The sequence below is a fragment of the Muscardinus avellanarius genome, assembly GCF_963383645.1.
Source record: "Muscardinus avellanarius genome assembly, chromosome: 3".
Classification (NCBI taxonomy): domain Eukaryota; kingdom Metazoa; phylum Chordata; class Mammalia; order Rodentia; family Gliridae; genus Muscardinus; species Muscardinus avellanarius.
Genome location: NC_137788.1, coordinates 68,037,338 through 68,060,169, shown reverse-complemented (window position 1 = coordinate 68,060,169; position 22,832 = coordinate 68,037,338). Strand labels below are relative to the sequence as shown.

At 44.6% G+C, this 22,832-nt stretch overlaps 1 protein-coding gene across 6 annotated transcripts in view; it reads right to left on the bottom strand.

Annotated features, from left to right (window-relative positions):
• AK5 (adenylate kinase 5) overlaps positions 1–22,832 on the bottom strand; it is a gene marked incomplete at both ends in the record, with an annotated part of 316,611 nt that overhangs the window by 21,317 nt on the left and 272,462 nt on the right. For 4 of the 6 annotated variants that reach the window (XM_080692434.1, XM_080692433.1, XM_080692437.1 and 1 more), the window contains 2 exons: positions 7,514–7,630; positions 8,422–8,585. In XM_080692434.1, coding sequence (XP_080548560.1) covers positions 7,514–7,630; positions 8,422–8,585 — 281 coding nt within the window. The remainder of the gene's footprint in view (positions 1–7,513; positions 7,631–8,421; positions 8,586–22,832) is intronic. The other 2 variants (XM_080692438.1, XM_080692436.1) reach the window with 2 other exon arrangements.

The window sequence follows — 22,832 nt, the reverse complement described above, 5'->3', positions numbered from 1 at the left end:
TCCTCAGGTCTCAGCCTCCCGAATGCTGGGATTACAAGCATGCGCCACCACGCCCGGCTTTTAACTTTTATTTTTATAGCTAGAAAAACATTATTAAAAATACTATTAATTAGCTGAACTTTGTCAGGTGTTATGGAGCACGCCTGTATTTCCCAGTATTTGGGAAGTTGAGACAGAAGAACCACAGGTTTGAGGCCAGCCTCAGCAATGTAGTGAGATCCTGTTTCAAAAATAAGTAAATAAAAAGGGGTAGAGGTGTAGCTTAGAGGTAGAATGCCCCTGGGTTCAATCCCTGGCCCCCCAATAAATAAATAAGAAAATAAATAAAAAATTAAAATGGGCATGGTAGTGCATACCTGTAATTCTAGTACTGGGAGGATAAAACAGGAATATGGAAGGTTTGAGGCTAGCCTCAGCCAGACCCGTTTCCAAATTAAAATAAACTAAAAATAAATAAATAAATAAATAAGGAGGACTGGGGTGTAGCTCTGAGGCAGGATGCCCTTGGGTTCAATCCTCAATTAAAAAAAAAAAAAAAACAAAAAAAAAATACAAGCCGGGCATGGTGGCACACGCTTGTAATTCCAGCATTCAGGAGGCTGAGACTGGAGGATTGAGGTTTGAGGTTCTCGGACAGCCTACTTAGTGAGGCCCTTCTCAACTCAGTGAGACCCTGTTTCAAAAATAAAAAGACTAAGCTGGGTGTGGTGGCCCACGCTTTTAATCCTAGTACTTGGGAGGCTAAGACAGGAAGATCAGGGTTCGAGACCAGCCTCAGCAACTTAGTGAGGCCCTTTGCAACTCAGTGAGACCCTGTTTCAAAATAAAAAATAAAAAATAGGGCTGGAGGTGTCGCTTGGAGGTAGAATGCCCCTAGGTTCCATCCCCAGTACCTCAAAAAACAAAAACAAACAAACAAAAAAAAAACCCCAAACCAAAAACAAGCTGAACATCTTATGCAGGTTTATAAACATATAAAAGTATTTTTCAAGAATTTCACCCAATCTTCCCAACACACACTGAAATAGGCATTTTCATTCTACATTTTATAGAAAAGAAAACCAGGATTGTTGAAGTTAAGCGGCTTGCCTGTGGTCAGGAGTTGCACGGCCGGGCCCTGGGTGCAGGCCTGTTATTCCAAAGCTACGTGAGGCCTGGTTCTCACGTTGGGCAGGGGTGAAACGTGATCAGAAGGCACAGTCCTCCCTCCTTCCCTCGCCTCCTGTTTCTCACACACACCACCCACACACGTGCACCCTTCCCTTCTACGGCATACCACTATATGCCCCAGTCTGCCTGGATGTTAATTCATTGGGAGAGAAAAACAGCCTTGGGAATAGAAGATGGGAAAACGCACATAAGCTTGAATTTGTGTCTGATCTCTATCTAGCCTTGTCATATACAGTTATTCAAGTGAATCCTCAGAGGACCTTGAGCCTGTCTCAGAGAGCTCAGCCATAGGAGTACAATGGCGTCGGTCTAACAAACTGAACTGGATTCTGCAGGCCACGGGTGGCCCCTGTGTCAGGACGCGGGCATCTGTGACGCAGGAAAGCTGGTGAGATTTCCCTGGGCTGGTGGAAACCACTCCCAGGCCTGACTGAGCTGCAGACATAGCCCCAGACCTGACGCGCGCGCGAGAAACACTCTGCTCTCAGGCCAGCTGATGACTCTGAATCTCTGGAGAAAATGAGTTGTCTACATTTATCAATGCCAAATTTCAAATTAATCTCTTGCCTGTAATTTGGAGGAGACTCAACAGATGATGAGCCCCAGGAGGGCACAAAAGCGTCAATAGTAGCTTCTGTGATTGAAGCCTCTGTTTTTCTCCTACTCTAACCCTTTCCCCCAAACTGGGAATTGACCCCAAGCAGGGGTGTTCCACCTCTGAGCTACCCCGTTCCCAGCCCTGTTTTATTTTATTTTTGAGAATGTGGAAGCAGGGTCTAAGTTGCTGAGGGTCTTTTAAGTTGATGAGGCTGGCCATGAACCTGCAATCCTCCCATTTCAGATTCCCAAGTACTGGGATTAGAGGTATATGCCACCATGCCTGGCTCCTATTTTATTTTTTATTTTGGTGGTACTGGGGGTGGAACCTAGAGGCTTTCTACCTCTGGGCTATACTCCCAGACCTTTTTTTAATATTTTATTTGGAAACAGGGTCTCACTAAGTTGCTGAGAGCCTCACTAAGTAGCTGAGGCTGGCTTCGAACCCGTGATATTTTATTTTCTATTTTGAAACAGGGTCTTGATGGGTTGCTGAGAGCCTCACTAAATTGCTGAAGCTGACTGTGAGCCTGCAATCTTCCTGTCTCAGACTCCCGGGTACTGGGATTACAGGTGTGTACCACCATACCTGGCTCCTTTTTTTAAAATATATTTTTTGCTTTGAAGCAGGGTTTTGCGTGGTTGCCAAGGTTCTTGTTAAGTTGCAGAGGCTGTTTTAGACCTGCGATTTTCTTGTTTCAGCTTCTCAAGTCCTGGGATGACAGACCTGCACCAACCACCATGCCTGGGTGGCTCTGGGTCCTTTTGGTCAGGTTTAAAGCAGGTGCTCACTTTGGAAGGGTGAACATGCTCTTATACACACCGACTGAACTGATACTGGAATATTCTAAAATCACTGTACCCTGTAGCAAACCAGTTTCACTTTGGCCTTTGTAAGTTCTTCCCAGCAGTATGTAAAAGACTGTCTTTGAAGGTATCTAGGCATCTCAGAGGTCATTAGGGCAGTAGTAAAACGAGGACTCACATATATTTTGAAATGGTATCCTGCGGTTTAGCATTGGTTCAGAGTGTTGAGGCATTGGATTGGTGACCCTCCCTCCCTTCCTTCCTTCCTTCCTTCCTTCCTTCCTTCCTTCCTTCCTTTCTTCCTTCCTTCCTTTCTTCCTTCCTTCCTTCTAGTTAGGCTTGTTTCTGCCACATCCTGAAACCTGTCTGAATGGGGACCAGAGTGGGAGAGGGAATTTTGTTTACTTACAGCAGATCACAAGGATGATCTGAATTCCTACCCAAAGGCCAGAGGGCCCAACAACCGGGGGCCAATTTAGGGCCCGCCTAAAGCCCTGAGCTCGGCTGGGCCGGTGCAGTGGTGCACCTGAGGCTGTAGACAGGAAGATGGCAGGTTCAAGGCCGGTCTCAGCACCTTAAGGAGGCACTCAGCAACTTAGCAAGATCCTGTTTCAAAATAAAATAGGGCTGGGGTATATCAGAGGCAGAGTTCTATTCCTAATATCACACACACACACACACAAAAATAAATAAATAAAAAGGGCTGGGTGTGGTGGCACACGCTTGTAATCCCTGCGCTTGGGAGGCTGAGACAGGAGGATCGCGCAGGTTCGAAGGCAGCCTCAGCTGGCTTAAGAGACCCTGTTTCCAAATAAAATATAAAATAGGTCTGGGAGTGTAGCCCAGAGGTAGAAGGCCCCTGGGTTCTATCTCCAGTATCACCAAAAAATTAAATAAATAAATAAATAAATAAATAAATAAATAAATAAAAAGGGTTGGGTTATAGCTTGAAGGTAGAATGCTCTTGGGTTCAACCCCTAGGAGCAAAGAGCTGATTGGGTTACAGTGTAACCCCTGACTGGGTGACAACCAAAGGAGGAAGAGGCAATGGGGTAGGGATTTTAGAGGTTTGTGTGAGATGTAAGCACAAAATGAGCATCCCTAAACTGGATAATTTTTATTTTGTACTGGAGGTTGAATCTTGAGGCATTCTACCTCTGAGTCATACCCTTAGCCCCATTTTATTTCTCTTTCTTTTTTTTTTTTTTTTTTTTGCAGGTCTGGGGATGGAACCCAGAGGCATTTGACCTCTGAGCTACACCCCCTGCCCGATTTTTTTTATTCTTTATTTTAAAACAGGGTCTCACTGAGTTGTAGGGGGCCTCACTAAGTAGCTGAGGCTGTCCACGAACAGCGATTCTCCGGTCTCAGCCTCCCAAATGCTGGGATTACAAGCGTGCGCCACCACGCCCAGCCATTTCTTTCTTTCTTTAAATTTTAAAATTTTTGGTGGGCCTAGGAATTGAACCCAGGGGTGTTCTATCTCTGAGCTACACCTTCAGCTATATTTTATTTTTTATTTGGAAACATGGTCTTGCTAAATTGCTGAGGTGGGCTTCAAACCTACCTTCCTCCTCTCTCAGCCCCCAAAGTACTGAGATTATAAGTGTGTGCCACCACACCCGGTTTTATTTTTTGTTTTAAAATACGATCGCACTAAGTTGTTGAGCCTGGCCTTGAACCTGTGATCCTTATGTCTCAGCCTCCCAAGTACTAGGATTACAGGTGTGTGGCACCATGCCTGGTTCTGGATAATATTTTATACTTAAGAAACACATTTATGGCCAGGCTATACTCCCAGACCTATTTTATATTTTATTTGGAAACAGGGTCTCACTAAATTGCTGAGAGCCTCACTAAGTAGCTGAGGCTGGCTTCAAATCTGTGTGATCCTCCTGTCTCAGCCTCCCAAGCACTAAAATTACAAGCATGTGCCACCACACCCAGCAGAAAGATCTTTTCAACAAACGGTGTTGGGGAAACCAGATATCCACATGCAAATAATGAAACTCAAGATGGGTCAAAATACATTTGAGGGCTAAAACTACTAAACTCTTAGAGGAAAATTCAGGGGGAAAAGTTCACGCCCTTGTCTTTGGCAATGATTTCTTGCACATGCTGCTAAAAGCACAGGTGTTACTGGTTCAGATCTGCAATGTTCCCAAATGCCAGGTGCTGATGGCTTGGTCACCCAGCAGTGACCAAGCACTGTGGTGCAACCTTTAGGAGGTGAGGACTAATTGGAAGAAGCAGGTCACCAGAGGTGTGCCTCTGAAGGGTATCTTTTATTCCTGATTCCCCCTCCACTCCTCTCCCTCTGTTTCCAGTCCCCACCGTCATGTGCTACCTCACTACAGGCCCAGAAATGATTGAACCAGGTGGTCATGGGCTGAAACTTTTGAAATTGTGAGCCCAATACATCTTCCCTTCTTTGTTTTTTAAAATATTTATTTATTTATTTATTTATTTATTTATTTATTTATTTATTTATGGAACTGGAGATGGAACTCAGGGGCATTGTATTTCTGAGCTACACCCCTAGCCCTTTTTTTTAATTTATTATTTTGAAACAGGGTCTCACTGAGTTGCAAAGGGCCTCACCTAAGTAGCTGAGGCTGGCTGTGAACCTGGATCCTCCCTTCTCAGCCTCCCGAATGCTGAGATTACAAGCGTGCGCCACCACGCCTGGCTCTATCTTCCTTCCTTTACATTGACTTTCTTAGGTGTTTCGTCACAGCAATGGAAAGCCGACTATTACAAAGGCAACAAAATGTAAAAATAGGTAAATCAGATGGTGCCAGAATTAAAAATTTCTCTGTCTTAAAGGACAGAATGAAAAAAGGAGAAAGGCCATCCATAGAATGGGAGAAAATATGTGCAAATTTAAAATCTGATAGCAAGTTAATATCCAGAATATATAAAGAACTTCTATAACACAAGAATGAAAGGCAAATAACCTGATTAAAAGATGGATAATGGGCTTGCATGCACATTTCTCCAAAGAGGCTATGTAAATGGCCAAAAGTACACAAAAAGGTGCTTAATATCCCTAATCATTAGGGAAATGCAAGTCATAAAATACTGTCTTAGACTTAAGGTGACTATCAAAACAAACATGTGTCACCACACCTGGTCACATCATTAACCTCTTCTGGGCTTAGTTCACCATCTAGTTCCCTGTCTACCTAAAAAGGCTACCTATTTATTTTTATTTATGTTTTTTTATGTGGATCATATTGAAAATAAAAAGGCTATTTATAAAAAATATCAGATGAAGAAATGAACATGAAAATATTATAAAACTAGTTTAAAGAGATTGCTACATGAGCCTGCTGCAGGAAGGAAATGAGGCCAACACGAAGGGTAACAATCTGGGAGATGCAGAGAATAAGACAAACAGTGGACAGGTCTAGCCGGGCGTGGTGGCACACACTTGTAATCCACGCTTGGGAGGTGGAGACAGGAGAATCACGCAGGTTTGAAGCCAGCCTCTGCTGGCTTAAGAGACCCTGTTTCCAAATATAAAATATAGAAAATAGGTCTGGGAGTGGAGCCCGGAGGTAAAAGGCCCCTGGGTTTCATCCCCAGTATCACCAAAAAAACCAAAACCAAACAAACAAAACAGGTCTAAAAACCTGGGTGGAAGCAAGTCTGAACCACCACTGGGTGTTTAGTTACTAAAGTCAGTAGACCCGCCAACCCCGACTCTGAGTTGAGATTTCACCATTTTTTTTTTTTTTTTTTTTTTTGCGGGTCTGGGGATGGAACCCAGGGGCATTCTACCTCTGAGCTACACCCCCAGCCTTATTTTTTTATTCTCTGTTTGAAACAGGGTCTCACTAAGTTTCAAAAAGCCTCACTAAGTAGCTGAGGCTGGCCGCGAACCATTATTATCCTGTCTCAGCCTCCCAAATGCTGAGATTACAAGCATGCGCCACCACACCCGTTTTTTTTTTTTTTTTGGTGATACTAGGGATGGAACCCAGGCGCGTTCTACCTCCAAACTACATCCCCAGTCCTATTATTTAGTCTTTTTTTTTTTTTTTTTTTTTTTTTTTTGCGGGTCTGGGGATGGAACCCAGGGGCATTCAACCTTTGAGCTACACCCCCTGCCCTATTTTTTATTCTTTATTTTGAAACCGGGTCTCACTGAGTTGCAGAGGGCCTCACTAAGTAGCTGAGGCTGTCTGCAGACCATGATCCTCCAGTCTTAGTCTCCTGAATGCTGGGATTACAAGCATGTGTCACCACGCCCGGCTTTTTTAGTTAGTTAGTTTGTTTATTTATTTATATATTTATTTTACTGGGGATGGAACCCAGAGGCTTTCTCACTCCGGGCTATACTCCCAGACCTAGTTTTAAGTAGTTTTTTTTTTTAAATTTGGAAACAGAGTCTTATTAAATCGCTGAGAGCCTCACTAAGTAGCTGAGGCTGGCTTTGAACCTGTGTAATCCTCCCGTCTCAGCCTCCCAAGTGCGGGGATTACAAGTGTGTGCCGCCATGCCCGGCTTGTCTTTTTATTTATTTATTTTTATTTGTTTATTTTTTGGTGGTACTGGGGTTCCTGGAAACCCATCTACCTCCGGGTTACACTATATTTTTATTTGGAAGCAGGGTCTCTTAAGCCAGCGAGGCTGGCTTCGAACCTGTGCAGGGATTACAAGCATGTGCCACCACGCCCGGCTTGTCTTTTTAGTTTTTGAAACAGGGTCTCACTGAGTTGGGAAGTGAGACTGTGCGTGAACCGTGATCCTCCGGTCTCTGCCTCCCGAATGCTGGGATTACAGCCATGAGCCACCACACCCGGCTTGCTTCCACCATTCTTAATGGAAACATTTGGTTGATATCATTGGGAAAGGAATAGACTTCGAACTTATCCCCCAACTTCAGTGATACCCCTGTTTTTCTTGGGGAAGGGTCTCTGTAACAACAGCTCACCTTGCGGCCGAACTCTTCCCCTTGCTTCACCTCGCGAGGGTAGCCGTCAATCAAGAAGCCCTTGGTGTGGCTGAGGCTGGCTGCCATGGCCTCCTTTAGGAGCTCCAGAACGATGCCCTGGAGCAGGGAGGGAGTGGTCAGGATTCAGCTGAACAAAACTACAATCGTCCAGTCTAACCTCAGCCATGCTGCTGAAGGAGGGAGGGAGGGAGGGAGGGAGGGAGGCACAGGTGGGACCCACAGCAGGCAATAGTATTGCACATGTCATCAGCTCCCTTCTCTTCCCCATACTCTAATGTGTGTAAATTGGTAGGCATCTTACAACCAGTGCTGGGCCACAGTGTCACTGTTAGTGATGTTTTCTTACTGGTGCATCCTTACTGGTTATATTTGCCTTGGTGTCTTGAAACAATGGAATCTTAGATCACAATGGAATCTTAGATCTCATACATATAACATGAGATATGATAGCCATATTTCACATGGTCACTTAAAACTTAGAAAAAATACCAGAGAGAGAGAGAGAGAGAGAGAGAGAGAGAGAGAGAGAGAGAGAGAAAGAGAAGAGGGAGAGAGAGAGATTGGACCCCAGAGGCATTCTACCTCTGAGTTATATCCCCAGCCCCATTTTATTTTTTATTCTGAAACAGGGTCTCACTAAGTTGCAGAGGGCCTCACTAACTAGCTGAGGCTGACCACAGAGAAGGAACCCTGGCCCACAGTACTCAGAGGGGCAGATGGCCTGTCTGTGTAGACCTGCCTGCCGTGGGATTGCTATATAGAGGAGAAATAAGAGACAGATGTGGGTCCCTCTAGGTTTTTAGGTTGTGGCAACTCAGACTCAGTACAGTAGTTCCCATTCCTCTGCCACCCAAAGGTAGCTGGGTGGGGCAGGCTGTGCCACTTACGGAGGGCACCAGCTCTCCGCGTTCCATGAAGTCTCTGATCAGTTTGCTTCTCTCTGATTTTGATGCCAGTTCGTTTCGCAGGAGCCCTCCAGTCGAGAGGTGTGTAAATCCATATTTTTCCACCAGCTTTTTGCACTGCGTGCCTTTGCCAGAGCCAGGGCCACCTGGAAAAGGAGTCATGCATCAGACATGCACTCTGAGCTTGGTGGTTCCTTTTGGACTGTGGTCACCATGGTGAGCGAGCCTCAGGGCTTCATCACCAAGCCATGCTGACAACTTGGGATGCTCTGGGAGCCCTGCTGGGAGCCGTGGATACAAATGGAAGTGGGACAAGACCTCAAGACCTTGCCCTTACTGAGCTCTCTGTCCCCGGAAAGGCAGGTGTTACCCACACATAACAAGAATGGCCTGACCCAAGGGTGCCATCTGTTGCAGGGGCACAGGGGCACAATGGCACAGGGGCACATGACTCTGCTTTGGTAAGGATGCAAGTATGAGAAGTTTCTTGGGAATTGAACCTGCTCAGGTGCAGAACACAGATTACCATGCCTGATACTTAGTGAATGCCTAACACAGGATAGCTGTTTATTTTTTATTTTTATTTTTTTGGTACGAGAGATTGATGCCAGAGAAATTCTGCCTTTGAGCCAGACCCCCAGCCCTTTTGATTTTTTTATTTTGAAATGATTTTGCTACATTTCTGAGGCTGGCCTCAAACCTGTGATCCTCTCCGCCTCTCCAGTACTAGGATTACAAGTGTGTGCCACCACATCCTGCTGCTGGCTGTTAATTTTATTTTTATTTTTAGTGGTACTGGGGTTCCTGGAAGCCCTTCTACCTCCGGGCTACACTCCCAGACCTATTTTATATTTTTTTATTTGGAAACAGGGTCTCTTAAGCCAGTGAGGCTAGCTCTGAACCAGCAAGATCCTCCTGTCTCTGCCTCCCAAACGTGGGGATTACAAGCATGCGCCACCACGCCCGGCTGGCTGTTAATTTTAACAAGAAGTTGTTTTTATTTTCAACCAATCACAAATGTACAAATGTACAGAAGAGTTGTAACCAAAATACAAAGAGCTTTTTTTGTGTTTGTATATGGTATTAGAGATTGAACCCAGGGGCATTATACCTGCTGGCTATACCCCCAGCCCTTTTTATCTTTTGTTTTGAAGCAGGGCCTTACGACATTGCTGAGGAACTTGCAATCCTCCTGACTCAGCCTCCCAAGGGAGGATTATAGGTGTGTGCCACCATGCCCAGCTACAAAGGACGTTTGGAAACACCGGAGAGTAAGTTGTGGATCAGACCGCATACCTTATCACTCAAGAATCTTTTAGTGTCATTTCCTACAAACAAGGAAACAAGCACATCCTCCTATATAACCACATCCTTTGTCCTTGTTCTAATTTCAGTTGAACTGTCCCAATCAGCTCTACAATGTCCCTTGAAAAAATCAATGGACTAAGTTCAGAGTCACATGCTGCCTTTGGTTGTGATGGCCTTCTGGTCTCCCTCAGTAGGGAACAGTGGATTTCCTTGACACCTTTGAGATTATAGGCAGTTATTATTTATTGTGATTATTGGTACTGGGATTGAAACCAGGGCATTCTTCCTCTAAGCTACACCTCAGCCCTATTTTATTTTTTATTTTGAAACAGGGAGGGTCTTGCTAAGTTATGGGGGATCTCCTTGCTAAGTTGCTGAGGCCGGTCTTTAACCTGTGATCCTCCTGTCTCAGTCTCCCATGGACTGGAATTATAGGTCTGCACTACCACATCTAACTTAAAAGGGAATATTTAGCATTGGTAGAAATGCATAAACATGACTGCGAGTTTAGCATGACGGTGAGGATGTATGACTTATTTTGCAATTTGTTTGCTCTGCCCCTCTTCCTACTCAAAACTCCCTTCTCAGGGTAGCCGAAATTTCCCTCTTAAAGGACAACATTAGTTTTGTCCCTTAGAAGAAGGACCTCTCTTTTCCCCTTCTTTGCATTGGCAGAAAATCAAGGAAAGAGCCGGGCGTGGTAGCGCATGCCTGTAATCCCAGTACTTGGGAGGCAGACAGGAGGATCACAGGTTTGAGGACAGCTTCAGCAAGTATGAGACTCTCATTAAACCAATGAGACCCTGTTTCAAAAAATAAAAATGAAATAGGGCTGGGGGTGTAGCTTGGGGGTAAAATGCCTCTGGGTTCAATATCCAGTACCAAAAAAAGGAAGGAAGAAAGAAAGAATATCAAGGAAAGGCCAGCGCTTTCTATCTTCTGCCCTTCCATACAACTGCTCTAAGCCAAATGGGGAGGGTTTAGGCCCCTGGCAGTATTGTCCTTGATGGGCCACATGCAGTAAGAAAACAGCAATTACTGAGATTTGTGAAGATAATACAGACCACTTCAAGCAACAGCCCAACTAATGCTACCCTTGCCCTGTCTCCTGACACAATAGGATTGGAGAGTATGGGAATGAGAGAGAAGGGCACTGGGGAAGAGAGCTTCCAGATAAATGACTCAGAGGACCAAACAGCTGAGCTCCTGCAGAGGCCCCTGGGCTTCAGTGTGCACTGGATTTACCTGGAAACACTTTTCCTGGGATGGCTGGTCACTGGTCACATGGAGAAGCATTTTCAGACTTGGCTTACAAAGCAAAAGTGCTGTATTCCATTTATTTTCTGCCTTCAGCCTCCTACTAATATGACTATTATAGTTTTTGCTCCTCTAAAATGTTTTTTAATAAATCTTGACACAAAGGCAATTAAAAAGACTCAGCTCAAATTAACAACAGCTGTGTGTTAAACAGCACAGGCTGCCCCTGTTAGAAACCTTTCAGTGGCAGCAACAGCTGCAAATTCTTAGCATTTTTTGGGGGCCAAATGGTATGGGCGCTGTGGAATGTAAAGTATTTTACACAATAGCTGGATTCTTCTCTTGGCTCTTAATAGGGAAGCAAAGTGGTTTTCTCCCTGCAACAAAAGCGCAAAAACTGAAGAAAAAAATGTAAATTTTCATATACTGTCACTTATCTGTCTTTGAGGTCTTAACTTGTGACTTTTAAATTAAAAACAATGTGACTCTAATATCCCTCTAGGATCATTTGTTACACAGGGGGCAAATGTTCTGAGGAACCATGAGACAGGGCAGAGGACCTGGGAATGAGGGATTAGGAAAGGACCTCTGCATTATCTTCCTTGAGGTGGGTGGCAGTTAACAGGGAGGTGACAGACCTGGTGACCAGTGGGTGCCAGGGCATCAGGGCCCACCAGCCCATGGGATAACAATTCAAACTAGGGATTGAAAGGTGGGAGGCCCCGGCCAGCGCAGCGGGGACAGGGCCGGAAGCCAGGAGGCAGAGCTCCGTGATTCCCACAGAAGAGACCACTCCCCTCGATTTAAGCTAGATGCTGCCACCTCAGGGGCACAGAAGCTCAATAGAGACATGCAGACAGAGACAGAGAGGCGCGCTCTTCCCCACCAGCCCCCGCGCAGCCGACTCTCCACGAATAAAGGCTTTGGCATACTTATACTGGACTCCCGCGTGTATCTGTGTGCCGATGGGACCCGCCGCATTTTATTTCTTACAGGGATAAAAATTAAAACTAAGGATTGAAATTGGTCAAAAGACATTGGTTCCCCCAAACCCAATTATGACCAATCACAAAGAAGCAGATGGGGAACCTCAGTAAGGTTTAAAAGCCCACCTCCCAAAAGCTTTGGTAGTTACTCTCTTTTGGGGACCTCTCCCCTTATCAAGGGGGATGCTGTTTCTGTCTTTTTTTCTGGCTTTAAATAAGCTTTCATATTTCTATACCCTTCACTAATCTTTGAACTTCATTTGTCAAGACCAACTGGACAAGAACCCTGTAAGAAAAGACAACAGTATTTCATTCAAAATTAATGCTTTAAAATATTCTTGTCTTGCCGGGCGTGGTGGCGCACGCTTGTAATCCCCGCGCTTAGGAGACAGAGACAGGAGGATCGCGCAGGTTCGAAGCCAGCCGCGCTGGCTTATGAGACCCTGTTTCCAAATAAAAGAATATAAAATAGGTCTGGGAGTGTAGCCCGGAGGTAGAAGGGCTTCCAGGAACCCCAGTACCACCACCAAAAAAAAAAAAAAAAAAAAAATAATAATAATAAAAAAATAAAATAAAATATTCTTGTCTTCTGAGGATTTACAATAACATTTAGGTCTATTAAATGGGCTTCTATTTTTTTGGTGGTACTGGGGTTCCTGGAAACCCTTCTACCTCTAGGCTACACCCCCAGACCTATTTTTATTTGGAAACAGGGTCTCTTAAGCCAGAGAGGGTGGCTTCAAACCTGCACGATCCTCCTGTCTCTGCCTCCCAAGCATGGGGATTACAAGCATGCGCCACCATGCCTGGCTTATTTTTTATTTTTTACAGGGCTAAGAATCGAACCCAGAGCTTTGCGTGTGCTAGGCAAGCACTCTGCCACTGAGCCAAATTCTCAACCCCTATGAAATGGGCTTTTAAATTGTTGATATATAGGAAAACAATATTGTTGAATGGCCTTGTTTTTGGGTCTTTATTAAAAGACAACAAAGGTTGCTGGAAATTGGGGCTCAAATCAATGTATGCTTTTGTACACAAAATTTATTTATTGCTTTGATGGGGATAACTATTCATCATTGTACCTGAGTACCCTAAAAATTTGAAAATAATGATCAGACCCATAAAACACTCCTCAACAATCTTTAGTTGATAGAGCTACATGGAGATTTTAAAATTCCCTAGAAATAGAGAGCAAATTTTATTGGTCCTGATACTGGAAATATAATGATGTCAAGAGCTGGGTTACATGTCCTGCGTTTCATTCCCTTATTGGCCATTGACCTGGAAAAACTAAACAGAGATAGACTAAGGACACCTCCCCTTGGCAACAAAGGTAAGTCACAGGCAGGCAGGCTACAATATGTGCTGCAGCTACCATGGGTAAAATAGTATATGTGACCTGCAGTCAAAACAGGTGCTGCCTCTAGGTCTCCCTGGTAACCATGAATAGATCCAGTAGACTTGGCCTGCCCATGGCCATGTATGGATAAGGATCAGGTTCAGGACCCAGTGTTCTTTGGGGTAATCAAGACAGTGAGAAAAGCTAAAAGCATGCTCCCCCCCACCTCTCTGCCTTTCAGAGGAAAACCTACTCCCCATCTGCCAAAGTCACTAGCACCTGCTTAGATTATATCTTATGGAACTGGGGATCTGTTGACCCCAGTCACTAAAGAAAAAAAAAGCCTAGTCTTTTCTGTGCTTAGATTTGGCAGTATAGATTTAAAAAATAGAGAGGATGGCCATCAGAGGGAAATGTAAAGAATGACAGTATCTTGCAGCTGAATTTGTTTTGCAGGAGTAAAGGGTCTAAAGTTCATGTTAAAGAAAAATGTAAAAGTATGCCGGCAAGGTAAATCAGATGTGGCCCTTCTGGCCACACTGACAGTAAGAATTTTCCATGCTGGCATAGTCCAATAAAATAAAAGGAAACCCAATAAATAAAAGGGGATATTTATAATAGGAGGGGATTTTTTTTTTTTTTTTTGGTGGTACTGGGGTTCCTGGAAGCCCTTCTACCTCCGGGCTACACTCCCAGACCTATTTTATATTTTTATTTGGAAACAAGGTCTCTTAAGCCAGCGAAGCTGGCTTCGAACCTGCGTGATCCTCTTGTCTCCGCTTCCCAAGTGTGGGAATTACAAGCGTGTGCCACCATGCCCGGCTTGACCTCAATTTAAAATGTTGACAGGTGGATGGTCTGAGGTAAAAAGTTATAGGAAAAAACCATTATGGCAAGATATTGAACCCAGAGACAATCTACCTCTGAGCTATAACCCTAGTCCTTTTTTTTGAACCTTGAAATAGGGTATCACTAAGTTGCAGAAGGCCTTACTAAGTTGCTGAGACTGGCCACAAACCTGCAATCCTCCTGTTTCAGCCTCCCAAGTACTGGAATTACAGGTGTGTGCCACCACACCTGGCTCTAAATAAACATCTTAAATTTCCCACTTTTGCTTTCTGCTTAAATTTTTTTTCTCTTGGAGAAGCAAGAGTCGAGGTGGAATCATTACCTAGTAACAGACCTATATACAATACCAACTAGAATTGAGGTAGGGATTGAAGAAACAACAGAGTAGGAAGCAGACATAAAGAAAGGAGGAGGAAAAGGTAACTTTAACAAGGAAGTCTATGCTATAATTCCCCAAACCAGGCCTGTCATTTATGGGTATCTGGGGAGTTTGCAAGTCTTTACTCACTTAACTATCTTCCTAGGTGTATTTGTTGATCAGTCAATAAAGGGCCCACAAATGATGTGGAAAGGTGGCCCTGATCCCATCCTGGAAATACATTGACAAGTGTTAGTGATCCCACCTAGGATGAGAGAGAGAGAGAGAGAGAGAGAGAGACAGACAGACAGACAGACAGACAGACAGAGAGAGAGGGGAAGGAGGGCACTATTGATCAGACAACAGGATCCACATAAAAGATTAGAAAGATGACCTGCCCATCAAAAAAGGAGACCCACTTTCCATCTTTTGATAATCTCCTTGGGCACCGTTAGCCATTCCACCTGTCAGTAGTTTAAACAAAAAGAACACCTACTGACTAGACAGTGAGGGCCCCATCAGAATGGGACGATGACCCTAAAACTGCAAATGGGGTGACTGGACTGATGTCTCCCCACACACCGCCCCCTGCCCACTTCTCATGAGAAAGTCTTCTATAAAAGAAGAGCCATGGTCCCCAAATGCTTTTTTCTTTTGAGGTGGCCCATATTGTCTTTTGAATGTGTATTTCTTGTTTTCCTAAATAAACCTCTGTTTCTGACTGGCTCCTGTTGAAATTCTTTTCTGTTATCCAAGTCAAGGGCCCCGCTAGTCCTGAGTGGAGTTTCTTTCCCCCACCGGGGACTCCTTGGACCCTTCACGGAATCTCTTCTCCTGTGACAGCGTGACTCACAGAGTCTAGGCTGTGAGATTCTATTTTGAGGGGACTGCCAATATTTTAGGGGGAAAAGGTGGAAAAAGCTTTATTCACAACCTCAAATGTAATTTAAAAATGCTTCCATGTGAGGCCAAAGGTGTTATATTGTAAACAAAGCAAATACTGAGAAATGCTGCTCCATGGCTTGGCCATCTCCCCGCTCGGGGTCCATGAGAAGAGAGAGCAAAGCCAGCCCAGGTAGCCCAGGTGTAGGTCCCTGGTGGTCACCGAGGTAGAACTGAAAGGACCTGCGTCACTGGGTCACCTCTTCCAGGTGGCTTTTTTTATTTTTTATTTTTGTGGTACTGGGGATTGAACCCAGGCAAGTGTTACATGAGTTAAATAAACGAAATTAAAGATTGAAATTAAAGGTCAGCAACTTAGTGAGACCCTGTTTCAAAATAAAAAATAAAATAGGGCTGAGGGTGTAGCTCTGAGGTCGAATGCCTCTGGGTTCAATTCTCAATACTAAAAGGTAAGGAAAAACAACAACAACAAAAGAAACCAAAGAAATTCCTCAGTATCAATGATCCTCATCACTAACCCAGTTTCTGCTCCCTGCAAATCTGACTGATCCTGAGCTCACTACTGGAGTCCATCCTCCAACTCTGATCATACCTTCCTCTCCCTTTCTCTTTTCTCTTGACTTCACTTCTCTTGCGCTTTGCCTGCACCGTGACCTCATCAAGCTGGCCTGTTCCCTTTGGGCTCCACTTACCTCTCTAGCCAGCTGTACATCAGGTCCTTTTTAGTGACTTTAAATGCATTGCCTCCCTTCAATTCTTTTCTTTTGTCGGTAGGACATGATTTATTAAAGACAATGTTCAAAGTAGACAGAGTCCTAGTTCGATCTCTAGCACCAGAAAAAGACATGTCCTATGGACATAGGAGGCTAGGCATGATGGTATATGCCAGTAGTCTCAGCTGCTCACAAAGCTGAGTATTGCAAGTTCAAAGCCCTGTGTATAAATGGAGGGGGATGTAGGTCAGTGCTAGAGCATCCTGGATTCACTCTGCAGAATGTGTGCAGACACACACACATATGCAAGAATGGAGGGGAAAGTTTGCTACTAAGCACATATAAGCATAATTTTTCTTTTCTCTCCTTTTCTTTCTTTTTTTCATACTGGCAATTTAACCCAAGGGCATTCTACCTCTGATCTACATTCAGTCTCTTTTTATTTATTTACCTGTTGTTGTTGTTATTAGTAGTAGTAATAGAAGTACTGGGCTTCCTAAGAACTGGGGTTATAGGTGTGTGGGACCATGTTCGGCTTAGCACAGCCTTCTTAAAGAGATGTACATTAAAGATTTACATGGTGGTATATACTTGTAATCCAGGAGGTTTGAGGCCAGCCTCAGCAACTTACCAATACCTTGTTTAAAAAAAAAAAAAGTCTGGGGATGTAGTTCAGAGGTAGAATGCCTCTGGGTTCAATTCCCAGTATACTCTCCCCCCAAAAAGGAAGACAGGTATACTATAAAGGATTAGGGGTGTAGCTCAGAAGCAGAACTCTGCCCTCCTAATAGCCTAAGCCCTGGCTGGATCCCAACATGGAGGAAAACCTTGGCTGCTCCAGGAAGCAAAGCTGACTTGCACATTTACCTGAGCCCCGCAAGCCTGGCAAGGCCTGGCCAGCACCATCCCACTTATTCAGGCCTAGTTCAGGCTGTACCACAGCAGGAACAAATAGTAGCTTCTTCTTGTGGAAGCGCCCTCCTCCCATGGTCATCCGAACCATTTTCAGATGCAAATCTCGGCAATCGCTAAGACTCTTAACTCACTTCCACAGTGCCCATGGGCGGTCCCAGCGCCTTAGAAACACTCTAAAAACATGTTTGTAAGAAATCTGGAATTCCCTTAGTTCATGAGTGAGGATTCCTAATTTCACAAAGTGTGACATTAATGTCCAAAGTAGTGGACATCAGTTATTAAAAATATGTAGAGAACAGGGCAAGAAGTGAAGGTCAGTGTCCTCAGGGCAGTGTACCTGTCCCTTCAATTCTTTGGTGTCTGCCAGAATGCGCTCTGCCCAGCCTGCCATTTGCTTTATTTGCATCTGCTCTGGGTTGCTAAGAATTCCTTGAGAGAATCAGAATCTAATATTCTAATATTCTTTTAATATTTCCTCATTGTCCTCAAACACATTCTTATTTTTCTCTTATTCACTAAGAATAATAAGCAATCTTCATTACCACAAAAATAAAAATGCAGACCATGGTGGAAATATTTGCCCTTGGATTAGAGAGAACTGAACATGTGGTTATACAGAAGAGAAAGTGCCAACTGAGAGGGGTAAATTTAATGTGGACAAGAAAGAGAGGATCAAGTTCTTGGAAGAAGAAAGAGAGGACCTATTCATTATTTAATTATTCAGCTGCTATTGCAAAGGGTCTCCTATGGGTCGGGCACTGGGATTGGGCACAACCCAGAGGAAGGCAGACCCAGAGCCTGCACGTGTGGACCACAGAGCCTAGTGGGAGAGACAGGCTTTAAGTAGGAACTGAAAATTAGATAGATAGATAGATAGATAGATAGATGATAGATAGATAGATAAGTGAGTGTCATATACTGTGGACAAAATGCCAGGGTTCTGCAAGCTCCAAAAACAGAGATATTAGACATAAGCTGAATAAGACATGTAGAAGTCTCCCAAACAGGAGAAAGGAGGAATAGAAAAACAAACAAACAAACAAAAACAAAACAAAACAAAACAACAACAACAAAAAAAACGGAGCTACGTGTGGGGCACACAATAGTAATCCCAGCACATAGAAGGGGAAATATTGGCTGGGCGTGGTGGCGCACGCTTGTAATCCCCGCGCTTGGGAGGCAGAGACAGGAGGATTGCGCAGGTTCGAAGCCAGCCGCGCGCGCTGGCTTAGGAGACCCTGTTTCCAAATAAAAATGTAAAAATAGGTCTGGGAGTGTAGCCCGGAGGTAGAAGGGCTTCCAGGAACCCCAGTACCACAAAAAAAGGGGAAATATTATTTTCTTATGTTAAAATGTTCAAAACAATGATATCTTCTTTTCTTTTGGTGTGGTACTGGGGATTGAACCCAGGCATGTCCTACCTCTGAGCTACACACCCTTGCCTTATTTTATTTCTTATTTTGACACAGGGTCTTGTTGTTACTTTATGGTGGCATTGAACACACAAGCTTCCCACGCCAGCCTTCCACGTCCTGGGATTACTATCATCTATCTATCTAATTTTCAGTTCCTACTTAAAGCCTGTCTCTCCCACTAGGCTCTATGGTCCACACGTGCTGGCTCTGGGTCTGCCTTCTTCTGGGTTGTGCCCAATCCCAGTGCCCGACCCATAGGAGACCCTTTGCAATAGCAGCTGGATAATTTAATGATGAATAGGTCTTCTCTTTCTTCTTTCAAGAACTTGATTCTCTCTTTCTTGTCCACATTGAATTTATCCCTCTCAGTTGACACTTTCTCTTCTGTATAACCACATGTTCAGTTCTCTCTAATCCAAGGGCAAATATTTCTACCATGCTCTGCATATTTATTTTTGCAGTAGCTGAAAACTGCTTATTTCCATTCCTCATTTATTGAATTCTTCTCCTCTTGGAAACCAGCTTTTACCTCATCCTTCTCTGAAATCGATCTTTTAAAGTTCACCAGTGATTGCATATCTGTCAGATTATTTAACAGCCATCTTCCAGTCTTTAATATTTTTGACGTGGTAGCAGCATTTGATACTGTTAAGAAGCTTGCCAGAAATGAGCAGGTGGGCAAGACTGGGATGAACCCGAGAGAACGGAGGGAGAAATGTAAGCAGTGAGCTGGTCCCATGAGTGTGAAGGTGGTGCTTCCTGCCTCGCTGCAGTTAGAGACCTGCTGGGTTTCGCTCGGAACCCTACGAGAGAGCTTTCAACATGGCGAGAACAGCTCAGATGCACTAAGCCATAGTGGAAAAAGAGAAGTTACATTCCCAAATGCATATGAACTTGGGGAAAGGTTTCCAGAGGGACTAAAGCTCTCCACACGGAAGACTTTATACCATTCTGTTCCCGGAAACGAACAGTTCCAGATTATCTTTTCTCTGGAATGTAACTGCCCTTATCAAAATGATCTCCTTCTCCTCCTTCTCCTTCTCCTTCTCCTTCTCCTTCTCCTTCTCCTTCTCCTTCTCCTTCTTTTCTTTTTTGGTGCTGGGGACTGAACTCAGGAGAATTCGACCTCTGAGCTATACCCTCAGAAGCATTTTATCTTTGAAATGGCATCTCACTAAATTTCTGAGGCTGGCTTCAAACCTGTGATCCTCCTGTTTCAGCCTCCCAAGTATTGGGATTACAGGCACCTGCCACAAAGCCCAGCATATCACAGCCTTCTCCTTTTACACTGACCCCTACATCCTTCAGCAAGCCCCTTATATTCCCCTATTTGTGCTTCCCTTTTGAATCCTTTCTCTCAGAAGAAGCAAGAACCAAGAAAAGGATTACCGCTTGGTGATTTAAGAGATTACCACCCAGTGACAATACCATTGACAAACACCTTGAAGTTCTCTCTTCCCCTGGCCTCCAGGCGTGTGGCTGGCCCCTGCTCTCAGCCTTCCTGAGCTTCCAGACAGCAGAATCTGCTTCACTTGCTGTGCTGCCCCCACACAGCCTATGCACTGGCACAAGTAACTGCTACAGCCAATGTCCCAGAACCTGAAGGCCCATCAAAAGTAACAACTCATTTCTCTTCCACATAAAGGAACGAGGGACCAAAAGCCTCAAGTTCTGGGTCACATTCCTGACTTTTTCCACCCAATTAGAGGACTTTGATCAAGTCACTGATGCTTGCTGAGCTTCAGTCTTCAGTTATAAAGTGGGATGTCATACTGCCCTTTGGCTGTGAGGACAACCTGAGGTGCGTGGAACGGAGCTGGCAGAGCCAGACACTCAGTAAGCATCCTGATGATGATGATGATGATGATGATGATGATTGTACCGGGGGTTGAATCCAGGGGCATTCTACCAGCCTCTCACCCCTTTTTGGAACTAGAGGTTGAACCTGAAGGTGTTTTACCTCCAAGCTACACTGTAGCCCCAGGGTCCCACTAAATTGTAGAGGGTCCAGCTGAGATGCTGAGGCTGGCTTGAACCTGCGACCCTCCTGACTCAAGTCTCCCAAGAAGGATTCGCCTGCTGGGATTACAGGAGTGGACCACCCCACCAAGCCCATCCCCCTTAAAATTTTTTTGAAACAAAGTCTTGCTAAATTGTTGAGTTCAGCCTTGAACCTGTAGCCTCCTGTCTTAGTCTCCCAAATACTGGGATCACAGGCATACGCCGCTACACTGGGCAAGCATGACAAAGACGGTCTGTAAAACGAGGCAGATAGCCTGGACAATGCTTGAAAGTTTCCCTGGCTCTCACATGCCATGAGTTTACAAAGTGTAGGCACAGCATTTTATTTATTTCTTTAGTTTTGGTGGTGCAATTTTTAAATTTATTTTTATTTTTTATTTATTTATGTTTTGTGGGTCTGGGGATGGAACCCAGGGGCATTTGACCTCCGAGCTACACCCCCTGCCCTATTTTTTATTACTTATTTTGAAACTGGGTCTCACTGAGTTGCAGAGGTCCTCACTAAGTAGCTGAGGCTGTCCGCGAACCGCGATCCTCCGGTCTCAGCCTCCCAAATGCTGGGATTACAAGCGTGCGCCACCACTCCCGGCTGGTGGTGCAATTTTAATATCTTTCAAGATGGATAGTCTTCATAGTTGTAGCTTGCAAGGGTATCCAATATCTATTACAAATCAAACTGTCCTATATCTAGATAATATTCTGATTTGCTTGAAAATCTATCACAATTATCCCCCCTTAAACTATTTCTTTCTCTAAATAAAAATGGGTGCCAATGCAGGGCTCAGGGTTTTGTGGCTAAATGCTCTATTTCCGAGAAAAGCTATTATGCCATCAGAGCATGAACTGACTGTGCGCTAGGAATGACCCCCAGCCAGCCTGAGCTTGTGAGTCACTTCAGATATCCTGTGTCTCGGATGAGCCGCTTCACCATGCTGAGTTTTTGCAGCCTGTTGCTGGGAACTGATTCTCTCTGACCAGAAGCAGTTAAGAAAAACAGAGCTTCTCACTCACAGATAATGTCTCTGTTAGCTCCGAAAGGCATGGACCAATTCGGGTTATTTAGTGAATGTGTTCAAATATGCCGGTGATCTGATCAGCTGAAGGTCATATGGAAGAACTTTAACTAGGGTGGGAGTTGCCAGGGCTGGTGGCATATGCTTGCAATCACAGTACTGGGGAGGCTGAGACAGGAGGGAGGCACATTAGAGGGCAGCCTCAGGGAGTAGTGAGACCTCATCAACCTGTGCGTCTCTGTTCCAAAATAAAAATAAGGCTAAGGCTGGGAGCTTCTTTATAATAGATACTGTGCTTTTAAAATATTATTTTTTATTTTTTATATCAGTGCCTGTTATAAGGGGAAAACTGTTAGGTCAATGGTGAGCTGTCTGTGAACTGTAGGGAGGCAGCTCTGTTGGCGACAAGGACCTTCGTTCTGGACCACTCCTGCCTTGGACTTGCTGAGTGGGTCTTGGAAAAGTCACTCTGGTCCATGGGCTATTTTCCTGGTCTTTGAACCGAAGTGCTCGGGTTTCAGGAGGAGGTTCATGTGTTGTACTGTATTTCTCATTCCTGCAGAAGGATTCACCTGCTCTGCTCTGGTTCGGATCTGGAATGTTCTGGATGAACATAACATTTGGAACATTTGGAACAATCTGAAATGATCTGGAATGATCTGGAATGATCTGGAATGATCTGGAATGTTGGGTCTGGAATGTTCTCCAGGGACCCATGTGTTAAAGACCTGGTCCCAGCTTGGTACCACTGGGAGGTGGTGGAAACTTTAAGAAGTGGGGTCAAGGAGGAGGGTGTGTCCCTCCCTCGTTTCCTTTTTTGAGTCCTTACCATGAGACGAGCAGTTCTTCTCCCTCACACACTCCTGCCATGACAAGTTGCCTCCATCGGCCCCAGAGCAACAGGAGCTAAGTGATCAGGTATTGGAACCTTCGAAACTGAGCCCCACTGGGCACAGTAGTGCGTACCCGTAATCCCACAATACTTGGGAGGGTGAGACAGGAGGATCACAGGTTCAAGGCCAGCATGTGGTAACTTAGACCATCTCTCTAAATTTAAGAATTCCAAGACTGAGCCGGGCGTGGTGGCGCACGCTTGTAATCCCAGCATTCGGGAGGCTGAGACTGGAGGATCACGGTTTGAGGACAGCCTCAGCTACTTAGTGAGGACCTCTACAACTCAGTGAGACCCTGTTTCAAAATAAAGAATAAAAAATAGGGCTGGGGGTGTAGCTCGGAGGTCGAATGCCCCTCCTCAGTTCCATGTTCCATCCCCAGACCCGCAAAAAAAAAAAAAAAAAAAAAAAAAAAAAAAAAA